Source organism: Erythranthe guttata, chromosome 2 (genome assembly GCF_056151865.1).
Source record: "Erythranthe guttata isolate IM_541 chromosome 2, IM_541, whole genome shotgun sequence".
Taxonomy (NCBI): Eukaryota; Viridiplantae; Streptophyta; class Magnoliopsida; order Lamiales; family Phrymaceae; genus Erythranthe; species Erythranthe guttata.
In genome coordinates, this window is record NC_142534.1 from 12661701 (window position 1) to 12688282 (window position 26582).

General features: G+C 38.3%; 2 protein-coding genes across 3 annotated transcripts in view; one reads left to right on the forward strand and one right to left on the reverse strand.

The window, feature by feature from the left end:
* The first annotated feature begins 434 nt into the window (after positions 1 to 434).
* The window catches only part of LOC105969720 (uncharacterized), a 47490-nt gene continuing 21342 nt past the window's right edge, over positions 435 to 26582 (forward strand). The window contains exons 1-4 of one of the 2 annotated variants that reach the window (XM_088814922.1): positions 435 to 1783; positions 1877 to 2007; positions 2263 to 2823; positions 2908 to 2999. In XM_088814922.1, the coding sequence (XP_088671048.1) occupies positions 902 to 1783; positions 1877 to 2007; positions 2263 to 2823; positions 2908 to 2968 (1635 nt within the window). In that variant the 5' untranslated portion in view covers positions 435 to 901 and the 3' untranslated portion in view covers positions 2969 to 2999. Of the gene's footprint in view, positions 1784 to 1876; positions 2824 to 2907; positions 3000 to 26582 lie in introns of both variants that reach the window. The other variant, XM_088814921.1, reaches the window with a different exon arrangement.
* On the reverse strand, positions 8444 to 11899 carry LOC105969711 (pectinesterase). The gene is made up of 3 exons (XM_088811382.1): positions 11126 to 11899; positions 9430 to 9775; positions 8444 to 9175 (listed from the first exon to the last, which is right to left on the reverse strand). The coding sequence occupies exons 1-3, from the start codon at positions 11801 to 11803 to the stop codon at positions 8466 to 8468; spliced, it is 1734 nt and encodes a 577-aa protein (XP_088667508.1). The 5' UTR covers positions 11804 to 11899; the 3' UTR covers positions 8444 to 8465.

Consider the following 26582-nt stretch of genomic DNA (forward strand, 5'->3'; position numbering starts at 1 on the left):
ATGGATATTTTGTTCAAGTTTTTTAGGGTTTTAAATTTCGGTAAAAATTAGGGTTTTTTATTTTTGGTTTCAAATTTCTTTTTTTTCTTGTTTCTACTTTCTGATCTTTGGGTTCTTTGTTTTCTATTTTTTCGAGTTACAGAAGGTACTATATCTGATTCGTGAAGGGGAAATTAGGGTATTCTGATTAGTTTGGTAAAGGGGAATTAAGGAAATTAGAGAAATTAGGGTATTTTGATTAGGATTTCTAATTTTTTTATTTTTTGGTCTTATTTTTTTTATTTTTGGTTTATAATTTCTGATTCCAAAGAATTAATTTATGATTTTGGGGATTATTGCAAATGGTGTCTAGTTTCTTTTTTGGATTTTCTAAAAGTTTGGATTTATGTTTGTATTTGAATCAGATATGTTTTTTGTGTTTGTATTTGAACTGCAGATGGTAGATTTGTGCTCTGTTATTCTACACTACAGATCAAGTGATGTTAAATTTGATAATATTGATCCTGACAAGTATAGTTATGAGGACTTATGTCTAGCCATTAGGAGATCATTTCCTAGTATTAGTAGGGGTATTGAAGGGTTAAAGATGACATATATTAATGAGGATATTGAAGGGTTTCAAGGGTTGAGCATGGACTGTAACTTCGATGTAAAAACGATGTTTGCCTTATTTGTGGATAATTGCTTCCATGTGTTAGTTGAGGATAAAGATCAGAGAGTTGATGATGACTCTGATTCTGATTTCCAAGCCAACATTGATGAAGATGATAACAGAAGTGAAGTGCCAAGTGATGAAGCTGATGATGATGATGATGAACTGAGTGGATATGAGTCAGATAATCATTGCGAGCATACAAATTGGTCTGATGAGGAGCTGGATAATGATCCATTACAATGAGGCATGGATTTTGGGGATACAATATTCACTGATGAACCTGGGGAAAAGATCAAGTTAAAGAAAGGTCAAGTGTTTACTGATGTATATCAATTTAGACAAGTGTTGAAAGATTACATCATTCAAGAAGGCTTTCACTGTGTGAGAGATAAGAATGAAAAGCAGAGGGTTAAAGTACATTGTGGGGGTGAAAAATGTGCTTGGAGACTTCATGCCTCCACTTTACCTGATAATGTAACATATATGATTAAGGTTTGTCCATGTGAGCACACATGTACCAGAGGGGCTATTGATAATGAGGTCAGTGCCAAGTGGTTAGCCTCAAAGCTGATGGATATCTTAAGATCAGACCCTGATGCAAACTTGAAGGCAATGAGACATGAGGTGAAAAAATATGGGGTCATGCCACAATACATGCAGTTTTACAGGGCTAAAAGTATTGCACTAGATCAGATACAAGGAAGTCATGCAAAATTGTTTGAAAAACTACCATATTATGGTGCTATGGTTCTTGCTACCAACCCAGGTAGTGTAGTTGCACTACAATGTGATATTGAAGATGTTGAAGATGAAAATGGGTTAGGAAGACCACAAAAGCCACCTACATTCAAGAGGTTTTTCATGGGACTTGCTGCACTGAGAGATGGATTTTTAAGTGGGTGTAATCCATTTATTGGATTTGATGGATGCCATCTTAAAGGGCCATATGGTGGTGTGTTGCTTTCAGCAATAGAATTGGATGGCAACAATGGTCTATATCCAATAGCATTTGCTATTGTTGAGACAGAGAATAGGGACAGTTGGAGTTTTTTCTTTCATAATCTCACAATCATGCTGGGAGGATTTTCTGATGGAAAGCCATGGACTTTTATGACTGATAGGCAGAAGGTAAAGTCATTTGAGGACTTTCATAGTGTTTTTGTTATAATTATGTTTTTTGATCAAAATAATGTCATAATGCATTTTTTTTCTTTATGTCAGGGACTAGTGGAGACAATTTCAGAGATGGCCCCCAATGTAATGAACAGAAGGTGTGCTAGGCACATTTGGGCCAATTTCAGAACTCATTTTGCTGGAGGTGCACTGAAGAAATGGTTTTGGTCAGCTGCCAGGTCATATACTCCCTCTGGATTTAACTTTGCAATGTATAAAATGAAAGAATTGAACCTTAATGCATATAAGTGGTTGCTAGCTATTCCATCTGAGCAGCGGTCAAGGTATGCCTTTGATAAAAGGCTTAAAAATGACCATGTTGCTAATAACATTTTAGAGTCTTTTAATAATTGGATTGAAGAATTTAGACCTCTGCCTTTCTTGAGTTTGTTGGATGGTCTTAGGTGTAAACTAATGAAAAGGCTCACAAATAGGGCTGGAAAAGGGCATAAGTCCACACATGAATTAATGCCAACTGTAGTTGAGAGGTTAAATATTGCAGTTGAAGAGTCTAGGAAGTGTGAGATTGTAGTTGCTGGAAATGATCAGTTTCAAATTAAAGACAAAGGAAATCATTTTATTGTGAATTTATCAAACAAGAGATGTGACTGTGAAGAGTGGGATTTGTCTGGACTGCCTTGTAAACATGCCATAGTTGCAATCAAACACAATAGGCAGAGGCTTGAGGATTATACAATAAAGTGTTTTTCCAGGGAAACTTACATGACAGTTTATAGTCATTTTATTAATCCTGTTAACCACCCTGATTTCTGGCCAGAACACCTGGATGCCACTCCAAAGGATCTGCAACCTCCTACTTATAGGAGGTTGCCTGGGAGACCTAAAAAAATAGAAGAAAAGAGGCTGGAGAAGGCTAATCACAGAAAAGATCAACTGTGGTTAGATGCAAGAGATGCAAAGGTTGGGGGCATAACATTAGAACTTGCAAAGGACCAAGTCAGTCTAGGAGAGGTGCCACAGCCACAACTAATGGGGTATGTTGTACGGTTTATTATTTTTACTTTATGTGTTTTTACAATTTGTTTCTATGTTTCTAAGCAAATACATATATATTCTAGGAAAATACACAATTTCAAGCCTCTAGCAATCCAGAAAGACAAGGTGAAGCATCAGTGTTGACTAGAAGAAAAAGAGCAAATGCTAGTTCCAAGTCCCAGGTATTCTGTTTTTTAATTTTCTTATTATGTATTTTGGTTTTCTTATTATGTATTTTGTGTGTTCTATATTCTGTTTAATTTTTTAATATTTACCTTTTTTTACTTTATTTCAGAGTTCTGCTCAAGCCTCTGCTCATGCATTTGATGATGATGCCCAAATGACTGCTCAAGCCCTTGCTCATGCATTTGATGATGATGTCCAAGTGAGTGCTCAAGCCTCTGCTCATGCATTTGATGATGATGCCCAAATGAATGCTCAAGCCCTTGCTCATGCATTTGATGATGATGTCCAAGTGAGTGCACCTAAGAAGAGAAAAAAGACAAGTGCATCAACTAAGGTGGTCTCAAAAGGCAATGTTGCAGCACCATCTTCAAGTGCAAAAGCACCATCTTCAAGTGAAAAAGCACCATCTTCAAGTGCAGCAGCTAAGGTGGTCTCAAAAGGCAATGTTGCAGCACCATCTTCAAGTGCAGCAGCACCATCTTCAAGTGCAGCAGCTGATAATATTGACAAAATTCTGGCAGCAAAATGGTATCCCACTGACTTTGACAAATTTATGGCTTTCATCAAGAGGTAGAACATCATAGACTGTTTTTTTGGAAGATTTATAGGCTGTTTTTTTTTATGTTTTGTAGCCTGTTTTTGGGATGTTTCATAGAACATCATGGACTATTTTTTGTGTTTTTTTGTAGCCTATTTTTGGTGGTCTTTTTTACAGGCTATTTTTTGGGCTGATTTGATATGTAATTATTCACTAAACATATGGTGCTTATGGGCTGATTTGAAATACTAGTTTTTGTTTGATATATCATAAAGTAAGGTACAATATTTTATTGCAGAAATAATAGTACAATTATTTTACATATCATGTATAATGCTAGGATTGCTAGGTTTAGCACTACCAAACTACGAACTAATCCATCTTCAATCTTGGCATTCTTCTTCGATTGAACTTGATTTGTCGATGCACTTGTCACCTCACTGTCATCATGCTTTGGAGTAGCTATTGTATCACCATGTGAGCAACTATAACCAACTTCAAATGGCTCACACCAATGTGAGAAGCCGTGTTCGGGGCAACAATAAAAGAGCCTTCCCGGATTTTTTCTCGTCTCCGATATCATAATTGCTGTTTTCTTTCCACAACTCTTGCATTTCTCTTTTTTGTATTTTAACCCACTGATTTGAGAGGATGTGCTAGAAGAATCCATGGAAGCAATAGAGAGAAGTGGAGAGAGAGGTGAAAGAGAAGAGAAAATTCCACCTTATTTATAGGGATGCAAAAAACGGTCATATTCCAACAAATAACTCAAAACTTACAATTAACCCCCTTAGATAGTAATAGGTAAAATGCAACGGTTATATTTCAGTAAGTACAAACTATGCAACAATATGACCCCTCATTAAATAAAATGCTTACAATTACCCCCCTAAGGGTAATTTCGTCTGTAAATAGAACTATCAGAACGTTCCACGTGTACAAGGGCAAAATTGGTATTATCGGAGGAATATTCGGGAGAATCAAAAAGATTCTATCGAGTTTAACACCGTTAGAGCGATTTGTAAGATGTCTGCATACCTCAGGGGGGTTTTCGTAATTACGAGAACGTGGGGGGAATTTCCATTATTCAGACTTACCTCAGGGGGGTTTTGGTAATTTGCCCTTTTAGTTTTAGTAGTTTACCTTGCAGTTCTTGGATTTAATTTATTAATCCATGTCAGATGTTCAGTACCCATTTGTTAAGATATAGAAATTATATTTTTCAAAATAAATGATATACAACCATCATGATGATATGATATTACATTAAGATAAAATTATACAGAAGTAAACTGGTATTCTAATACATTAAACCAAAATGAGACATAATACTAAATGTGCTAATACATTCAGTACAAAATTCCAAATATCATATCCAGGTTAGGACAATCTTGACATAACATCCATCTTTAGTTTCTTGAAATATTCTGCACTCATTTCATCCATGCCAGTAGTGTCAATCATCATATTTTTATGTCCGTATCTTTCTTCAAGTCGGTTCGTTTTTCCCTCTCCAATTGTAGGTATTCTTGTTGGAATACGAACACTTGGTCAAACCTCTCTTTCTTTTGATGTTCCGCCTGAGCATAATCCTTTGAACATTCCTCAAAAAACGAGGCGGCAACAGAACTTTGAGTTCCTTGAACATGCTCTTTTCCTTTTTTCGCTTTTGCAACTTTTGTACCCATTGGTCTCTCGAACTCGTTAAAATCTAGATCGTCCAATCAAATGTTCACACCGCTATCTTTAGTTGCAGGCGACGAAGACTATGGACTTGCTCCGACAAACTTTTTGGACGACTTATTGGAACGTCGACTTGTTGTAGCAATATTCCACTTTGGGTGATTTTTCAGTTCGTTCCAACAATGATCCGTCCGAAATTGTTTATTTGTGGTTTCGTGAAACATTTGTTTGGCGCGGAGTATCTAAAAACATAATACCAGGTTAATTATTATGACAAAATTTTTAAAAAATAGTATAAGATAGAAATATACCTTGTCTTGCTCTGTTGTGCCACTTTTTTGCAATTCTTGAACCTGTTTATAACAAGAAGAAAATTTTGAACAATCTTTGTTGATTACAGCCCATCGGCTCGTTAGAGAATGTTGTGAACGCTGAGAGTCGTCACTATATGTTTCAAAATACTTGGTCACTTTTGCCCAAAAAGTATCGGATTTTTGTTTGTTTCCATGTATTGGATTTGTTGATGTGTTGAGGTATGCGGATATAAGGAGGATGTCCTCATCGTTTGACAAGTTTTTTGTCGTTTCGAAGAATTATTTGTTTTTTCCGTTTCCACCGGATAACTACCATACAAAGATTCCTGCTCAAATTATTCATTCTCTTTGAGCATATCTGTAAAATATCCACTGGAATCCATGTGCATATGAAATATAAATATTTTCATCACTATTTATTTAGTTAAAACATTGTTTGGAATTAAAATATATTGAAAAGGAAAATAAATCATTATATATAGGTATACTAAAAAAACTAAACACTCATTATTTTATTAATTACAATTATACATGGAAACATATTATGTGGAAAATAAAAACTGTAATTTTTTTTCTAAAATAACACCGATGGACCAAAAAATTAGCCAATAACTCTCCTCTTTTTATAAAAAACAAATACGCACTAAATACATTACTTAAATTAATATATTGTTTCTACTTTCTAGGGCTTTCTCTATATCTCATTATTTCTCTCATTAAGTCCCGAGAGAACAATAGAGAAATTTAATTAAAAATATACAAACTTTTGGAAATATAGAGTAAAGTAATTTGGGACACTTGTCCTTCAAAAGAAATTTAAAAAAAATTAAACAAATTCGACACATACATATCGAAATTTCTCAAAATTTTGACAAGTATGTGTCGAAAAAACTTTGGCTTTTTTTTTTTTTTTTTTTTTTTTTTTTTTTTTGCAACAGCAGCAGCAGTGATTTTTCAAAATTTCGACAGATATGTGTCGAATTTGTTTTTTTTTAAATAAAATTTTCGACAAATTGGTGTCGAAAATTGACCAAAACTTCGACCTATATGTGTCGAAAATTAACCAAAACTTCGACCAATATGTGTCGAAAATTGACCAAATATTCAACCTGTATTGTGTCGAAAATTGTAGGCAGATTTCAAAAAAAAAAAAACTAAAAAATCGACTTTGAAGCTCAAAAAAGACATGAATACATACTTTAATGTGTTCTCCTTCCATGTAAACTACCATTTTATTGTCTTGTGACTCCATTTTTTGTGAGGTTTGTGAGGTTTTGATTTTTTTGAATTTTGAGATTTTTTGGAGGGTTTGTAAGAAGATGAAAAAGAAGAGAGGGTTTGGGTTTTGGGAGAAGAATAAAGTATTTTAATTTTTAATTTTTGGCATTGAAATGAGGAACACAAATATTTTTTTGTATAAATTGTATTTTATTTGATGAGGGATATTTTAGTAATTTACTATTAAAAAAAATATTCGTGGTATTAATCTAAGAAAAAAATGTAAAAACTTTTAGAAAATATGGTATTAAACTTGGTGGTACTGAAGTTGGAAAAAAATGGTATTGGTTTTAGCCGCACCCTTACTTTTAAGTCTTTAACAAAAAGGATGGATTCCATATTATTTACTTCAAAAGATAGTTGGAGACTCATGGTTATTAAAATTGCACGATTTAGGAATTACAATTTAATAACCATGATCGAAGTTACATTGATTGGGGGTGCATCGATCAAAGTTACAAAAATGATTTCGACACAACGATTCAAAACGACAAGATGGGGAGACATGGTCATAAACCAAAGCTTTATCCCGATTAGAAATTATTAAGCATTTGCATTTGCATTTTGGTGTGATGATTCTTTCCTGTTAAGACAAGATTAAAAAAAAAATATCAGTTTCCATGGTGTGTTGAAATAAATAGACATTTGAGTAGCAATGAATGGAGCCGTCCCTTCAACTACCTCAGACAAATGACAGTGATTCTCGGCATTCTCTACACTTATGGGGTCAAAGACGCTTTTGTTGCGCAATCGATATTTGAGCAGCATCACACTCAATCAATTAGATAATATTCATTTTCCTACAATTTTGCTCCAACCAAAAAAAATTATTGGATTAACCATGGCTGCGGTTTGGGTGGTTTGGCGAGGTCGGTGATAGAAGCTGCCTAGGTTGGTCCTCTACTTGGAGCTCATCTCTCTTCGACTCTACTTCAGCCGAGGCAATGTCTGCTCTTAAAGCCTTAGAATTTGCTCGTGGTCCCCAATGGAATAGAGTAGTTTTGGAAGGCGATTGCAGCACAATTATTGCAGCTATTAATGGAGAGCAGGATTCTCGAACAATCTATGGTAATATTATCGATGATATTAAGAGATTGACGCTAGGTTTCGAAGCTATCAAAGTTTGTCATGTCATGAGGGAAAGCAATCGAGCAGCTCACGAAATTACTAGGTTGTCTTCAATGGAGTCCTTTTACTACTTCGAATGTTTTGCCGAGCTTTATTCAAGATATTGTAAGCTCTGAATCATTACATTAATAAAATCTGCAAGTTTTTTTTCTAAAAAAAAAAAACCAAACATTCACTAAGTTCCAATTATTTAATTAATCATGACTAAAGTAACAAAGAGCATAATTGATAACTACATAATAGCAATTGGAATATACTAAAAACAAAACAGTAAACATTGAATAACCCTAAACATAAATATTTGCAGCATTTGAATTTAAATTTGGATAAATATACATTTCTCTCACCTAGTCATCTCCCAAGAAGAGAAGCAAGAAGATTTCATAGTAAAACCATTTCCCAAAAAACACAAATTAGAAAATATATATATATATATATATATATATATATATATATATATATATATATATATATATATATAATTAACGCTAACTAGCAAAGCTATATATTAAAATCACTCCAACAATCCTGCAGAGAAAGGTATACTAGTAAAAGGCAACCAAGCATCTCCCATGGTGAAATTATACACAGTGAAGTTCAAAGCTTGAGAAGCATTCATCACATTGTAACCATGCCACGTCACCCTCATACTCGTCCCAGCACCCGGACCGTAATTCCCATACTCCCCGTAATAAAGCGTATCTATTCCGTAAGTCCCGTTCCACTCCAACCATCCGATCGGGTCGATCAAATCCCCTATGTACGATTGCATGTACACCGTTCTCGAGTACTCTTTCCAAGGCCTACCGAGATAATTATAACTAATAGAATAATTCGAATTATAATAATCCGGTGACGTACTACTAGCTCGAAGGATACTGCAGTTGTGGATGGATATCCCGGTGTTTTGATTCGGATCGGTTCGGCCTTGTGCGGTGAATGCGATTTTTTGATTGGGCATCGGGTTTCGGGCGAAGAGGTTGCAGTTTTGGAACACGGCGGCCGCGTTGCCGAATATGAAGTCGACCGTGCCGTAGACGTTGCAGTCTCGGTAGAATTGTCGGAGGGAGTGCACGTAGAGCGTGTCTTGGTAGCCCTCGAAGGAGCAGCGGTAGAATGTGGAGAGGTCTGCGGTGTTCCTCACGGCCACTGCTTGGTGCTTCTGTGGGCCCGCCGTGTTTTGGAATGTTATGTCGATCGCGACGAAGCGTTCGCCGTAGACGGCTGTTGTTAGAGAGAGAAGGATGAGATCAATTAAAAAAGATTCAAGTGGATAATTTTTTTGTAGATCTTTCGAAATTATACTTTGGTGAAATAAATGTTATTTCTATGTTACACCTGGTGATTTTTTTACTGTTGATCTACACACACCAATGTGGGTGTGTGTGTGTGTTTGTGTGTATATGAATGGTAAAGATCTACCCGGTGTATTTCACCCAATGTAGCATAGTATAAACAGTGAAATAAAATCAACATACCGAAAGTAGCGGAGTTGAAGGTAGTCCAGCCATCGATAACGTTACGGTTTCCCGTAATGACAGTAGCGTTGATCCCATCTCCAATTAACATAATATTTTTCTTGTTTTTGGGCACGACAATGTACTCTTGGTAGTAACCTTGTCTCGCGTAAATGACGAAGTAGCCATCATCAACTACCGAGTTATTAGGCGCGAATGCAACCGCTTCGTTTATCGATGAAAAGTTGGCCCCACCGTAAGGGCTAACTGTGACGGTGTTGTTAATACGAATTCCACTTTCCGTTAATACTTGTCCTAGAAGTCGATGTGTTGCCTTCTTAGATCCTAATTTTGGCACTAGCAAAACCTGTTTCCAAACATATAACAATGTGTTAACCCTCTCTTTTTAATGAATATAATTATACGTGTTGAAATTTGGTAAGCAACTCAAATAATTTCCATACTAGACTCGAAATCCGTCAGAAAAAAAAAAAAAGAAAAAGAAAAAAGAAACAAATTCTATTCGTTAACGAATCAAGTTTGAACACATATTTTTAGGTATGAAGCTAATCAAGCTAGATTAGAATAAAAAAAATGATGAGATGGCAAAGAAAATCGAGCTTGTCGAGCTCTCCATCTGTGTTGGGTTCGATTAAAGTTTGGTTATCGAGTAAATTGCTAATCAAATTAAGTTCAAACATGACTTGGGAATTTGATAAAATTTTAATTAAACTTGAAACAATTAAGCGTTCAATTCGACTCCATTCATTTACACCTATATAAATATAAGCACTAATGAAGAAACTGGTCCACGTGATTTCTTTTAGGTCTTGCCAAACTCCATTATTTTCCCAACTTGTGTGCATCTATTATATGTAGTGTTAAATTATAGAGCAAGTAGCCTTATTATTATTATCACTATTTAACTCTTGTGTCATTTGAATTTACTATTTATATTTGTATTATAGGGAAGTTAGATGTTACACCTGGTTATTTACAGAGTGGATTTGGATTTAAATTGTAAATTTGATTAAATAACTATATATTAAGCACACATACACATGAATGTTTGTAATTATATGTAGATTTACTGTTCAATGCCGGCCCTTATAAATAACAAGTGTAGCATCTAATTTTCCATAATGGTTCATACAATTTAACTATTGAAGGAAATTCGTATTATATTATTTAAGGATAAAACTAAAATTAGGCGATAAAACATAAATTTAAAATAGTTATACACTTCTATCATAAAAAAATACGAGCGGCTATAACAAATACCGTTTATTATATTTCTCACTTCAATACCACCAACATAAAAAATAAAAAAAATAAATAGATAATAAATAGGTAATAACATTATTACCCTTCATGAAAATCAATACTATACACAATGATTGTTGTATTAATTTTATTAAGGGTATTACTGTCGTTACGTGTTTATTTTCTACTTTTTTTGTGTTTGTGGTATCGAAGTGAGAAATAAACTATATTTGTTTTAGCCGTCCCAAAAAAAATTAGTGATTGTCTTTGGCTCTCGTGAGTCATGAGATCCAATCCAACGACCCAGAATATTAATAAATAAATGAATAATATATAAATAAAGAATGCCGAAAATATATTATTATTTTCAGACAAAAAATAACAATTTTCATTTTCATTTTAAGAAAAAATAATAATTTAATAACACAATAAAAAAGATGCTTTGAATAATTACCTGGGAAGGCACATAAGTTGGATGCCGTGCCCAATCAAACTCCATCACCCCCCTCCGCCCCGACACACCGCCGCCGCCGCCCCACCTCCTCCTCCCTCCTCCGCGTCCCAATGCATGCGCCACCAACCCAAGCGCAACACTGTACATCGCCGCCGCATCTCCAAGCGGCGCAGCCAGCGCGTCCGCCATCCCGCTGCCAGCATCCGCCAGGCCGTCGTAGCACGTCTGGTGGTTCGTCACGACGGCGCTCAGCAAGCTCCGAACTCCGTCGACCAGCACGTCGCTCATATTTCCCGGCGGAGATTTGAGGTCGCCGGAGATGAGGCCCAAGTAGTCGACGTTGAGCTGCTGGAGGTGGCGGCAGTCGTCGAGCGCGGCGATCTCCGCGTAGCCCATCAGGGACTTCTCCTTCGTGTTGGTGGAGAGGAAACGGGAGATGGTGTCGGACAACCTGCGGGCGTGTTTCATGCACTGTTTCACGGAGAACTTTCCGTAGTTGTCCGGATTTGATGGGGACTGCCGGAATGCGGACAGTATGGAGAGGCATAGCTTCGGGTACAGGGTCGTTTTGCACGCGGTGGACGGCGGCTGCGGCGGAGGCTCGGCGGCGGACGGCGGAGATAAAGAGAGGGTGAGGGGGAAGAAAAGGAGAAGACTGCAGTTCAATAGGTTAGCCATTTTATAATGTGTTTTGTGTCTGTAGTCTGTAGTACTCTGCAGATACAGTTCACTGGTTGTCGGCTCCTCTCCCCAAATTTGTAGTTTATTTATGGGTAAATTATATTCCACTTTCCGCCCTTTTACTTTGGCTCGATATCACTTTACCCCCTTTTACTTTTAATTTCATTGGTTTGCCCCACCTGTAATTTTTTCCTCAATGTGGCCATTGCTGTTTGTTTTCAAACCTTTGACCTTAACACCATTTGATCTAAGTTTGAAAATTACAAAAAAACCACCCCTCCTAGTTTAAATAATTATTAAAAAATTTAAAAATAAATTGTGACTGGCGTCGTGGACTATGTTTTCTCGTGTCTTGATATTATTATTATTTTACTTTTTGTTTTTAAATTTTTTTAATTGTTTTTTTTAATAATTATTTAAACTGAGGGATGTGGCATTTTTGTGATTTCAGATCTTAGATCAAACAGTATTAAAGTCAAATGTCTGCCAACTAGCAGCGAGGGCTACGTTGAGACAATTTTTCAAGTACATGGGGGCCAAATCGATGCAATCGAGAGTAGAAGAGGGGTAAAGTGATAACGAACCAAAGTACAAGGGAGGAAAGTGGAATTCACCCTTTATTTATTGTAGGATTAATTAATTACAACCGCCTCTTGAGGTAAGATGTATTTATGAAAAGAACCCCTCGTGTTTTCGTAATTACATTTGTAATTATTAGATTTCTTATATCAACTTCTATTTATGAAAAAAGCCCTCGTGTTTCCATAATTATCTGTATCGTTTGTAATTTGTAAATTTCTTCCATTAATACTCTTTTGTAGTGGGTGGATGTAAGAATTTACAAACTACAGAGTGTTGGACGACGTCATTTCTTATAAATGAGAGGGTTTTTTCGATAATTAAACTTTACCTTAATGTGGTGATTGCAATTTACCATTTATAGTAAGATGCATACACCATCCTCTAAAATTTTTAATTCTTTTTACATGAAAAAAATAAATTATATTTTATCTCGGAATCGTAGAAAAATTCAATCTGTAGTTATTTGTGGGTATGCCATCCGTCCAAAATTCGATATTGAAATGAAACTATTTATAAAGTTTGAAAATGACGTTTGTATAACAAAATATACTGATGATACTAGAGATAGATCACCTTAAATAGTTGAAGTTAGGGTTGTTCATGGGTTGATTTTACCCGACAACCGACCCATTATTGGCCCGAATATTGTGGCCGATAATTACCCAACAACCGACTCGTTTTGGTCGGGCCGATAGTTTTAATCGACCCATGTTTAGTTGGGTCGGGTATAGTTTTTAATTTACTGAAAAGTCGATTGGCCGATATTACACGACCAACCGACTATATATATATTTCTTATTATTTCTTTTAATTTTGTTTAGTTTTTAAAGTTTTTGAGTTTTGACTTTCACTTCACTAAATTATTGAATTTTTTTAAAATTCTAATCTAGAATTATCCATCTCCTATTTAACTCTAACTCTACTCCCCGAAGCAAAAACCAAAACTCCACATAAACACCACCGTCGACATTTCTCTTGCAAGCCACAAACAGTCATCACCGTCGGCGCCGGTGCGCTGCTACTTGCTCCAACTCTGCACATCTGGCCCTCTCTAGTTCTATCTATCTTCTACATTTTACACTCTAAAGAGCAAAACCTCAAGGCTAGGGTTTTTTTTTTTTTTCCTTTTTTTCTCAAATTACAATTTGGCAATTCGTCATTGGAATGATTTAATTTTTTTTAAAATACGAATGATTATTGCTTCTATTTTATGTTTTTCCATACTATTTTTTTTAGAAGAAAATATAGTATTTTCATTTAACTTGAAAATTTAGAGGATACAATATCGATAGTTTAGCAATTTCATGAGCTGCAGAATTCCCTTCCCTCAAAATATGGTAAATATGAAGAAACTCTTCAAAAGTAGTAGCTAGCTGTTTAATGTCGTTGATCAGATTTCCATAGCTTGTATATGAATCGTCTTCACCACGAATTGCTGCTACAATAATACTTGAATCACCCTCCAATGCAACTCGACGAAAATCATGATCGCGAGCAAACTCCAAGGCTTTCAAAGCTGCCATTGCCTCAGCTGTGACTGAATCAAAATATTGTTTACAACTAATAGAGTACCATCCAACACATCTTCCATCAAAATCTCTGGACAAACCACCCAAACCACATCCATTATCAAGAGCACAGAGAAGCATCAAAATTGATTTTCACGACACCCCCTAGGAGGTGCCTCCCACCGAATAGTTGATCTTCTACTAGAGTAAAGTGGACGTGGACTAAGAACCACCGAAGACAGGCCACGCATATCCGATATACATTTTTTCGCAAACAAAATAATATCCATAGCCGATTTATCCATGTCCTCAAAAAGTTTCTTATTTCTAGCGTTTCAAATCGCGCAACATATAACCACACAGTACTCAAACTGTGCACTATCTTGATGCTGTTTCATCCATAAAACCCATTCAATAACCGATTTATCCTTCGGCCAATGAATCAAATACGGTACCCCACTCAATGCCCAAACTTGTCTAGCGAAGGTGCAGAGAGCTAGGCAATGCAACACATCCTCATCGCCTACATTGCATAAATTACATGATCCTGACTCAATGATCTTACGTTTAATAAGATTTAATCGAGTAGGAAGGAGATTTTTACAACATCGCCACAATTTTTTTTTTAATTTTACTGGGAAATTTCAAAGTCCATAGCCATTTTCAAGAACCCGATAAATTCGACGAAGAGCTAGAAGCTAAGTTCGATCCATCTTTTTCTTTCTCCATCTGAACAACAATATAATAGGCACTAGGAACGGAAAACAATCCGTTTCAATTATAATGCCACATAAGTTTATCCTCGTTGATGGAACTTCCAAGCCGAATAGACAAATACAATTACTATCTTCTTTGATAAAGATTTGAGATAGTATATGCGGGTCCCACTGCCCGGTGACACTATCAATTAGGCTACTAACCATCATATCTCTTGGCCACTGACCCCGTGGAGTGAAAGGTTTGAAAGTACTGCCCCTCGGAAGCCATCTATCACCCCAAATCTGCACATTTTCTCCATTCCCGATTCTCCAACGAGTGCCTTTTTTGAGCAAGTCTATAGCACCACAAATACTCCTCCACGTGTACGACGGATTTGACCCAAGAGATGAATCAAGAATATTAGATAGTGGATAATACCTCGCCTTATAGATTCGACCCAACAATCTGTGAGGAGAGACCATTAGACGCCACACTTGTTTAACGAGTAGGGCTGTGTTGAAAACATTTAAATCTCGGAACCCCAGGCCCCCGAAATCCTTGCTGGAACACATATCTTGCCATTTAGCCCAATGAATTCCTTTGCCCTTTGTATTCACCCACCAAAACTTAGCCATATGCTTTTCCATCTCTTCAATAAAATATCGAGGTAGACGAAAGCAACTCATTGCATAAGTTGGAATTGCCTGAATCACCGCCTTAATAAGGATTTCTTTGCCGCCCCTTGAGAACCATTTTTCTGTCCACCCTCGAAGTCGTCGACAGACCTTATCACGAAGATTTGCAAAAGCTTCTCGTTTTGATTTACCCAAAGTAGAGGAAAGCCCCAAGTATCTGTCGTGATTGTCGACCACCTCCATAGGAAGTTCAGAACAAATTAAATTAATGTTTTCTTCAGTAGTCGTTTTGCTGAACACAATACTGGACTTCTGATAATTCACCATCTGCCCCGAAGCTTCTTCATAGACTCGTAAAATTTTCTTTACCCATGCAGCTGAGTAAATATTAGAATTACAAAAATTATCGTGTCGTCGGCAAAAAGCAAATGTGATATCGTCGGAGCTTCCTTGCATACTGCCAAGCCTGCTATATTGCCACAACACTCTTCTTATTTAATCAAAGCACTCAGAGCCTCCGCACAAAATAGAAATAGGTAAGGAGATATAGGATCGCCTTGACGTAAACCCCTCTCTGGCGCAAGAAAACCAAGAGAGCGCCCATTAAGAACAAAATAGTATGTAACTGTTGACACACATAGCATCACGAGATCTATAAAATTGCTATGAAAGCCCAACCTGGACATCACCCCACGCAAAAACGACCATTCAATACGGTCATAAGCTTTACTCATATCCAATTTAATGGCCATATGCTCCGCCGTACTCCGCTTCATGTAGTGGACAACTTCGTAAGCAATGAGAATATTGTGTGAGATCAACCTTGACGGGACAAAAGCAGATTCAGAATCCGAAATAATGAAATTCATGTGCGGTTTAAGGCGGTTCACAATCGCTTTGGAAGCAATTTTATACACCACGTTACTAAGGCTGATCGGTCTAAACTGAGTCATATTTCTTGGATTATCACATTTTGGAATAAGTACAATATGGGTGTAATTACCAGCTCTAGGAAGCTCTCTACGATTGAGAAGTGCTAATACCCATTTTGATACATCACTGCTCACCACACTCCAAAATCGTTGGAAGAAGACCACGGGAAATCCATCGGGACCTGGGGATTTTAGGGGTTACATACTAATTGTGCGAACGGAAAATGAAATTGAAGATTAGTTAATCTTCATATAATGATGTCAAATTACCCTGTGTGTGTTATGTAATATGTGTGTGGAACAAAGAGAGACAAGTAGAACTTTTTTTAATCTCTATGCACAGACTTGCCATTTTTTTTAACTCTGTGATGAGTGTGTAAATTAATTACCAGATTTTTAATAATTAGAATATTTTAAATTGTAGAATGAGAAGCGCATCGGCACATCGCCCTCTCATCCTAAGCAGCAAATCTTTTTCTTCTTCTTTTACTATGGCCGATCCCGATAATTTGCAATCGAACTATTTCGGCAACCGACAAAGTCGGTTGCCAATCGTTACCCAGCTCATAATTGTCAGGCCGTTAATGGTTTTACATTAATAGTTGGTTGGTCGGGTCGGGCCGATAACCGATATTCAACCGACCCGACCCATGAACAAGCCTAGTTGAAGTAGAATGAGCTGGAAGAGCAAAGTCGATCACTGACTCACGAGCTTGATGACCTTGAGATACATGCGATCAGAGAAAACGTAAACCAAGCCGGAAGTTGATACGGCGGAAACCCCTCCAACGCTCAAGTCAGGCTTGTGGATTGCAAGAGTTGTGGCAAGAAACTTAGGGAGTTGTATAGTTCAAATATATGAACGTACCTTAACAAATTAATTGTAATCTTTATTTATATCGAGTTGGTCTGGCTGAAGTTAATTGATTGTAATTGTCGGGACCAAAACTTATTTTTTAGGCAAGTGCGTGAACTGTGGAGCGCGTTGTAAGGTCTGGCGCGAGAGCCCACGCGCAACACATAGCATAGGCGCGTGGCGGCCACGGGCGCAAAAGGGTTGGCGCATTGGGAGGCGCGCACAACGTCTCCATGCGCATTTTTTTGTTGTTGTTAGGGGGCGCGCGAACCGAGGCGTGCACGCGCCCCGAGGCTGGGCCGGCGGCGCGAAAGTGTATGTTCTTCAATTTGTCTTCACACTTGGAGTAGATGGGTATGCCCACTACTACTTCGTTTGATGTTTATATTGTTTGACTTTGTTGATGTTTTGATGTATTGCTCGTATGTGTTTACATTTTCCTTGTGCGTGATGTATTTGATGAGGGGATCAGTATCTCAAGATTTTTTTATGGGGATCGTGCCCCTTGTTAGACCTCATGAATCGTAAGTATTGTAGGACCGTGGCCACGTTTTAAATGTAGGACCCGATGAAAATAGATATAGAAATTTAGGTAAGCAAGCTGGCTAGGCTATATAGATCACAATAACATCTCAAGTGTTCCCAGGGTTGTAATAATATAAACTTGAATGGATAATTGTGTTATGAAACAGTAATAAAGCTGAGATTAAGAAAAACTTATTTTATTCGTTGATTGAAAGCTTGAACATTACAAGTCTGCTTGAGGCGGGGGGAAATATACATATAAGGACCGAATCGCTCGAAATAACATAATTCATACTAAGTAGAAATTGTAGGTGCTTCTTCCACATCGTTCTCGCGCTTGTAGCTGCGAGCAGGTTGGCTCCTCGTGGGAGTTGTCTCGCGGTGAAGGGCCTACGAGGGTGGAGGATAATCGCCCAATTAATGTAGAAAGGTGAGAGGATGCACCATCCATGGGGTGGGATAGCCCCCAGGTTAGGATGATGCGATCACTAACTTTGTTATGGGCTCGAAAGACTCTAGGTGTCATTGACATCATTGGCAGTCCTAGGACGTGGAATGAGATTGTCCATGAGATGTCGACAATTGTCGTCGGTCGTCTCGTTGTCAGGTGTCGAAATGATCTCATTTTTTTTTCCTCTTAGGAAGAATGAAGGCCGAAGCCTCTAAAATGTACACGTATTTCTCAGCACGACTTAATAACTCCTCCAGAGTGGTTGGAGGTTTTCCTGCGATAGATTCATTGAATCTACCTTTCTTTAAGTTTTTTGTTGAATGATTCCAGAGAGCATGCCTCCTCCCATGTTAGGAACTTCATGAGCTGCATCTACTAATTGTCGAATGTAGTTGCGAAAGGTTTCACCCTCTCTCTGTGCGATAATGAAGAGGTACACGGGAGTCTTAACGTACTTTTTGTTGATAGCAAACTAGTTAGTGAAGCGATCCGGCAGTTGCGAGAGAGCTTCAATTGACCCATTGGGCAAGGAGTTGAACCAACTCAGGGCTCGTTTGGGGAGCGTTGCCCAGAACATTTTTCTTGGAGGTGGTTGTACCACGGGTGGAGCCGCAGGAGGAGTGTTGGCTCTCGCTGTGGCAATGTATTGTGCCACTACTTCACTGGCAGCACGAGCAGAGGTTTCCGAGTCATACGTCAAAGGGCCTCCTCGGTTATCTGAACCATTCGAGGAGTGAGAAGAACTGGATCCTATTGAGGATCCAGTAGAAAATCATGAGGAGGGTCTCATGGTGGATCCCGATAACGAAGAGGACGAAGTGGTAAACCAGAGCATCCACGAGGTAGGAGGTTGTTAGCAATGTCACGTTCTCCTCGAGCTGATGTCTCAAGGTCATCCTGCGCACGTTGAGGGACCTCCTCGGTTATCTGAACCATTTGAGCAACATGAAGAAGTGGATCCTGTTGAGTTCCAGTGGGGGCTCCCGATGAGTGACTTGTGTTGGATCCCCAATACGAGGAGAGAGAAGCGGTAAACTAGAGCCTCGCCGAGGTGGGAGGTTATTAGCAGTGCCATGCTCCTTCCGAGTGGGGCTGGCGCGCGAGTGGAGGGTTGCCCCTGGGAAGGTGCGGGTGAATGCATCGACGCGGGGAATGAGGAGCGCGTTGTAAGGTCTGGAGTGTGAGCCTACGTGCGACACATGGCATAGGCGCGTGGTGGCCACGCAGGCGGCATGGTGAAAATTGCTTGCTGTTTTTTTTCGCCCGTCGCTGAACGTTGACAATAATCGTAATGTCTTTTGACAGTTACTGTACTGTCAACTGACATTAATTGTACTGTCCCTGACAGTTCCAGTCGTTGGTGATGTGCACAACGATGCTGCAGCACCTGAAGCAGCTGACCCAAATCTAGCCATCATCGTTCATCCTGTCAACCTTGAAGCTATGCCAATCAGCTTTATTGAGCTCGGCGACGAGCTGAATCCGATTGACCCAGAAAACTTCCAGAACCTGGGTCCCTCTTCCACTGCAGGAAGGTTCCCTACTCGCCGGTCCAAGCGCATGAATCCCTTCCCAGATCTGAATGCTACTGGGTCACAACGCCGCAGGGGAGGAAATTCTCCCAACAGAGGCGGCAGAGGTGGAAGAAGAGGCGGCAGAGGTGGCCGTACTCCAGTTAGGCCAAACCCACCAAGAGGTCTTCATTTGGTTGATGAAGAAACAGATGATGAAGAAGGAGATCCTACCTTTGCAGAACCAGAAGCCCGAGCTCACTTCTCAAGCTCCACTGAGTCATCCTCCAACGACTCAACTCCACCAGCATCAACTCAGGGGGAGACATTTCAGCCCAACATGGCAGCAGCCTCTTCTCAACATCCTGCTTCTGAAGATGTTGCTGCACATGTTCCTGAAAATGCTGCTGCACCTACTGTCTCATACAATGCCCCTCAGAGTGCTGCTGAGGATGCTGCTCCCTACCAAGATGAGGAAATGCCAGACTTTTCTGGGATGTCCTCTGCTGAGCATGTATATATTCCCACTGTTGATGCCCAGGACTTTACTACCACTGAAGAAACACCCTCAACTCCACATGAAGATCCTCTGGAAACTCTGGTAGAGGCAGTTGTTCAAGTGGATGCACCACCTTCCCAGGTTAAAGAGGAAGAGAAAAGTGATGACAGCTGGGAAGTGCCCCTTGCCTCTTTCCGCAAGAATTTGCCATCCTCAGAGTCAGACAGTGACTCTTCTGAGGACTCATCTCAGATGGAAGAAGATGATGCTCCACCTGTTGCATCACCTGAGCCAGCATACATCCTAGATGAACTTGAAGACTCAGAAGAATAGGAACCCTCAGAGGATGAAGAGCTAGACTTGGATGGGAAGGATCTGTCAACTCCTTTTGAGGTAAACAATGCTTTCAGTCCTACCTTTTATTTTGAATCTGATTCAAACATGGGTCCTCAAATCATGAATTGCAAATTCATTGAGGAAAAGAAAATTTCCAAGGATGAGTTTGATAGGCATAGGATCACTGTTTTTCTTGATCAAAGAAAAATCCTTAGTCTAGTTGAGATTGCATGTCCTTATGATCCCTCTGTTGTGAAGGAATTTTATGCCAATTTACAAACCTCATTTTTAAAGAAATATTCTCCAAACATTGGAAAAGTTTTTGTGCTAAATTCTATTTTCTTCTTTTCTCCCAAAATTATCAACTCTCACTTACAAACTCCTACTGTGATTGACGAGGATAATTATGGTGATTTTACTGAGGTTTTTAAGACTCTTTCTGGCAATCGTCTAAAATCTTGGCCTGCTCACCCCAAAAAATTCAAAGTTTCTCAACTTACTGCATTTTACTCTGTCTTGTTCAGACTCACAGTGATGAATTGGATTCCATCCAAAAATGTATCTGTGATTACTAAACCTCATGCAGTACTCATGTACAAATTGGGGGTGGGGTTACCTGTTGATTTTGGCCAACTTGTTTTCAACAATATAGGTCATATTGCCCATAAAATTTCTTTCTCCACTCATCTTCCCTATCCTTCTCTCATCTACTCCATTCTGCTTTCTCAAAATTTGGGCCAAGATGAATCGGAATATCTTCATGATAACTGTTTCTCAAAATTTTCTAAAAGCTCCTCATGTATGTCCAAGATCTTCCCTGGAATGGAGATAATTTTCTCCCACCTGAATCATGTCAAAATAATCTTGGTACTGAAGGTGTTTCTCCTCATGTTGACAACACCCCTGACATCATTGTTTCTGTTCCTCGAGATCTTTTTTTAAAACAGCTTACTCACTCCCTAGCTCAAATCACCTATCATCAGTCCATTGTGGAAATGCTTCAGAGAGCTCTTTCTGATCAAAAAGGGGGAGAACAAGCTGGTCATGAAGTTGAAGCAGGGACTTCTCATCCTTTGGATGCCAGAGGCAGAGAGCATGGAGTTAATGAAGAAGAAGAAAAGAATGAGGGTAAAGCTGAAGGAGCAGAGGAAAGCAGTGGGTCCAGTGCTAGTGATGGAGGAATTGCTGCTGATACTGAGGAGACTTGGGATATTGTGCTTTAAAGTTATTTTTATGAACAATATTTGTTTTTGTTCAGTTTGTTATTTTCCCTCTCAACTTTTATGCTAGGATTGCGCTATTTTGTTATTTTCTTTATTGGTTATCATATTCAGGGGAGTTCAAGCAATGACTCAGGGGGAGTTAAGCTAAAATTTAGTTTTGATCAGAAAGTTAAAAAGGGGGAGTTTGAAACACTTGGATTTTCACGAGTGTTTTTAACTCTGTTAATTTCAAACTAAATTTTAGTTATGGTTAAGTGCTTAGTGGGCTAAGTAGTGCTTAGTGGGTTAAGTATAATGCTTAGTGGGTTAAGTATAGTACTTAGTAGGCTTGGTGGGTTAAATTGAGGATATTATCTTAACTACTAAACTAACCCACTAACCCATGTTCTTGAGTGCTCTTGTAATTGGTTTTCTTGCAGATCATGGGCTGAGGACTGGAAGCTTGGAATGTCTGTAAATACCGACTTCAAGACTCAAGGAAATTTATGGATTCTAAGAAATAAAAACCGAGAGCTGAAAAGAATACATGAGATTTTTAGTGTGTTTTTAGAATCTGTTTTACGTACTCCTCATGAGTACATTCTTTACGTACTCCTCATGAGTACATTCTTTACGTACTCCTCATGAGTACATCCTTTGTAGTCTAGATTGTTTAGTATATAGTTTTTATGTTTCTAGACTTGGTTGTAAGAATGATCAAGATAGAGATTCATTCATAAGAAAGAAGTTCTTTACGTACTCCTCACGAGTACATTCTTTGAAATCTAGAATTTTTAGTATTTATCTTTTTGTTTCTAGATTTGATTGTAAGAATGATCAAGTTAGTGATTCATTCATAAGGAAGAATTTTTTGTACTTCTTCTCTTTGTATTCTTGTAATACTGTTTTAATATAAGTTTTGCGTCCTTTGAAGGGCAAGTTCACAAGTTTTACTTGTGAACATTTTTAGATCTGAGTATTGTTTTTATATTTCCACTGCATGTTTATCCAAGTGTCATAACACTTAAGATAACACCTCTGTATTAAACGAATTCGGGACCATAAATTCTTTCAATTGGCATCAAGAGCCAACACTTGACGTATACTAAGTGTTTGTTCCTATTTCTTTTTCAGAAACGAATTCGTGATGGATACTCAGATGACTGCTTCTATGCGACCTCATGTACTTGATGGCACAAACTACACATACTGGAAAGTCAAGATGATGGCGTACATCAAAGCCAATGATGAGAGAGCCTGGAGATCTATTATTACTGAATGGAAGCCACTAACTATAACAGATGCGGATGGGGATGTATTTCCAACACGAGAATTACGGTGGACAACAGACAATCTATCAAATGCTAATCAAAACTCAAAGGCGTTACATGCAATCTTTAATTCAGTAGATTTAACAATGTTTAAATTGATCTCAGTGTGCACTTCTGCGAAGGATGCTTGGAAGGTTCTTCAGCTAGATTGTGAAGGATCAGACAGTGTCAGAAGAACTAAGCTCAGATTAGTGTCTTCCAAATTTGAGAGACTGAGAATGGAAGAAACTGAAACAATTTCTCAATACAATGAGAAATTGGTTGATTTAGCTAATGAATTTCAATCCCTAGGTGGTCCTTTGAGCAATGAGACATTGGTGAATAAGGTATTGAGAACTCTTCCAGAAAGATTTAGCATGACAGTTACTGCTATTGAGGAGGCCAAAGACACGTCATCTCTACGGCTGGATGACTTAATTGGTAGCCTAAAGTCTAGAGAGATGAACTTTGAAGATCAAAGAAAGGAGAAAGGTAAGGCTATCTCAAATGCACTCCGTGCAGAATTAGAGAAGGGAGAAGTTGTTCCGGAGTATGATGATGATGCAGAGGAATGTCTCAACAATGTGGCATTTCAGATTCAGAAATTCAATAGGGCATACACACGAAGTGGAATCAAGCCCAGACAGTTGTTTCCAGATGGCTCTCCACAAAATCGACAAACTCAGCCCCGAAACAGATCTATTCCACAGAGAACATTTCCTCAAACATCTTCTCAAAACACTTTAAAAAATTCTCCATTTATTCGTTCAAATTCTGAACCACCTAACTTGGATCATATTAAATGCAGGGCCTGTTCAGGATTTGGACATTATACTAATGAATGTGCAAATACCTTGAGAAGAAGAGGAATGTGTCTGATTTGTGTTGCCAGTGATGAGGAGGAAGAGCAACCTGAACAGACAGAGGAGCTGCAACCCACTAAACATGCTCTTTCTGTTAGATATATCACTGAAAAATCTACTGAAACAGAATCACAATGAGTTTCTCTAGATGCTGCAACACTTTCCGAAACACTTTCAGTAACTGAAATTTCTGAGTTAGATAATAGTCATTATACATGTTTGAACTCTATTTCTTTGAATGCTACAGAATACAGTAAAGAAGCAGTAGGAGATGAGGAAGAAATGTACAAGAAATTGCTTAGCGACTTGGAGAAGAAGACTCATACTCTAGATGCAGCCAACAAGGAAAATTCTTCTCTCAAAGAAACAATCACTCATTTGGAGGTTGGTATCACCAAGAAGGATCTTGAACTGGCAAAGGTGAAAGATGAACTCAAAGAAGCAACTCTAGCAATCAAGAGGATGAATACCGGCACAACTAAACTCGAAGAGATTGTGTCACTGGAGAAGTACAGCAAAAATGAAGGTATAGGGTTCAAAAAACAAGTGAAGAAACACAAGCTAGTAAAGAAGAAGGAGGTTGTCTTTGTAAAAGAGAAGGGTTCAAATGGAAAGAATGCAGAAATACCACAGTCACCACTCCAGAATCTAGAATAAGGAGATACATTTGTCATTACTGTTTCGTACAAGGACATATCCGTCCATTTTGTGAGAAACTAAGTAGTGACAAAATGTTGTACAGGATGAGTCACATCACTCCAGGGAATACCTCCAAGAAAAATGTAGAATTTACCAAAAAAGAGTGTAGAATATGGAATCCCAAAGGTAAACTTATGTGCAAGGCAGTATACACTTCTTTAAATGCTAACATTTCAGGTTCATGGTACTTTGATAGCAGATGCTCTAGGCATATGACTGGAACTAAAGAGTTTCTATCAAACTACCATACACTCAATGGTGGACGTGTAACCTATGGAGGAGGAGCTAAAGGCAAAGTGGTTGGACGTGGAACACTCAGTATTGAGGGACTTCCAAAACTTTCAAATGTCTTACATGTTGAAGGATTGGGGTCAAATCTCATCAGTATTAGTCAATTGTGTGATGATGATCTACGTGTTCAATTTGATAAATACTGTTGTTATGTGTTTGATAATCAAAATCATTGTGTATTGACAGGTTCCAGGTCAATGGATAATTGTTATCAAACAGGTGACACCATCTCATGCAAGAGCTCAAGAGTAAGTGAAGTAGAGCTGTGGAACCAGAAACTAGGGCACACTAACTTCAAAAATCTGAAGCTGCTCAACAAGTACGATGCCATAAGAGGAATTCCTGATCTCAAGATCAAGGACATTCGTATATGCGGAATGTGCCATAAGGGAAAGCAAACTAGAGTACCACACAAAGTGTTACAACACGTTGGTACCACCATTTGTTTTGAACTTGTACATATGGATCTTATGGGTCCTATAGAGCTAGAAAGTCTAGGTGGTAAAAAATATGTATTTGTGTGTGTTGATGATTTTTCAAGATATACTTGGGTGTATTTTTTAAGAGAAAAATCTGATACTTTTGAAGTTTTCAGAAATTTGTACAGGTTTGTTAGAACTCAATTTCAAGTTTCTATTCGTAGAATAAGGTCTGGTCTCCGCAATAAAACAGCTGAAGATGAAGTTGATGACCTGATTGCTGAAGGAGAAACAACCGGAGGAGACACTACTGACATAGAGGCTCCAGATATAAACAGTCCACTATCAAGAGAAGAGGGTGTTGAGCCAAGTGTTACCACATCTGACTCAATACTTCCTACGGAGAGCCCAGAAGCTGAAATGCAGCCAACTCATCATGTCTGCAGATACGAACCATCAAGTAGAATCCAGAAAAATCACCCCTCTACTCAAGTTGTGGGAGATATCTCTGAATGTGCAGTAACTGGAACAACTTGCTTTGTATCTTCAGTCGAACCAAGGAATATTGCAGAAGCACTGAAGGATGAATTCTGGATCAATGCAATGCATGAAGAACTGAATCAGTTCATCAGGAATGATGTTTGGTACTTAGTTCCCAGACCAAGTTATGTAAATGTGATAGGAACTAAGTGGATTTTCAAAAACAAAACTGATGAAAAAGGTACAGTGGTTAGAAATAAGGCTAGGTTAGTAGCGCAAGGATACACTCAGATAGAAGGTATAGATTTTGATGAGACCTTTGCTCCAGTAGCCAGAATTGAATCTATTAGGTTACTTCTTGCTATAGCATGTTTTCTTAAAATCAAATTGTATCAAAAGTGCATTTCTAAATGGTGCTTTAAATGAAGAAACATATGTAGAGCAGCCCAAGGGTTTTGAAGACTCTGCCAAGCCTAACCATGTGTTCAAGCTTAAGAAGGCTTTGTATGGTCTTAAACAAGCTCCTAGAGCTTGGTATCAAAGACTCACTGACTTCTTACTTGAAATACAATTTACTAGAGGAGAGGCAGACAGAACTCTATTTGTTAGAAGAACAAATAACCATATCATTATTGTACAGATATATGTTGATGATATTGTTTTTGGTTCTACTTGTGCTAACCTTTTACAGTCTTTTGTAGATTCTATGTCTCACACTTTTGAAATGAGCATGGTAGGAGAGTTGAATTACTTCCTAGGACTCCAAATCAAACAGACAGGTGAAGGAATTTTTGTAAATCAAAAGAAGTATGCTCTCAATCTGGTCAAAAGGTTTGAGCTGGAGTCAGCCAAGCACATGAAAACTCCAATGGGATCAAGTCAAAAACTGTCCAAGGACGATGTTGCTGAAGATGTTGACAGCACCCTATACAGAAGCATGATTGGAAGCCTTCTGTATCTAACTGCAAGCAGACCTGA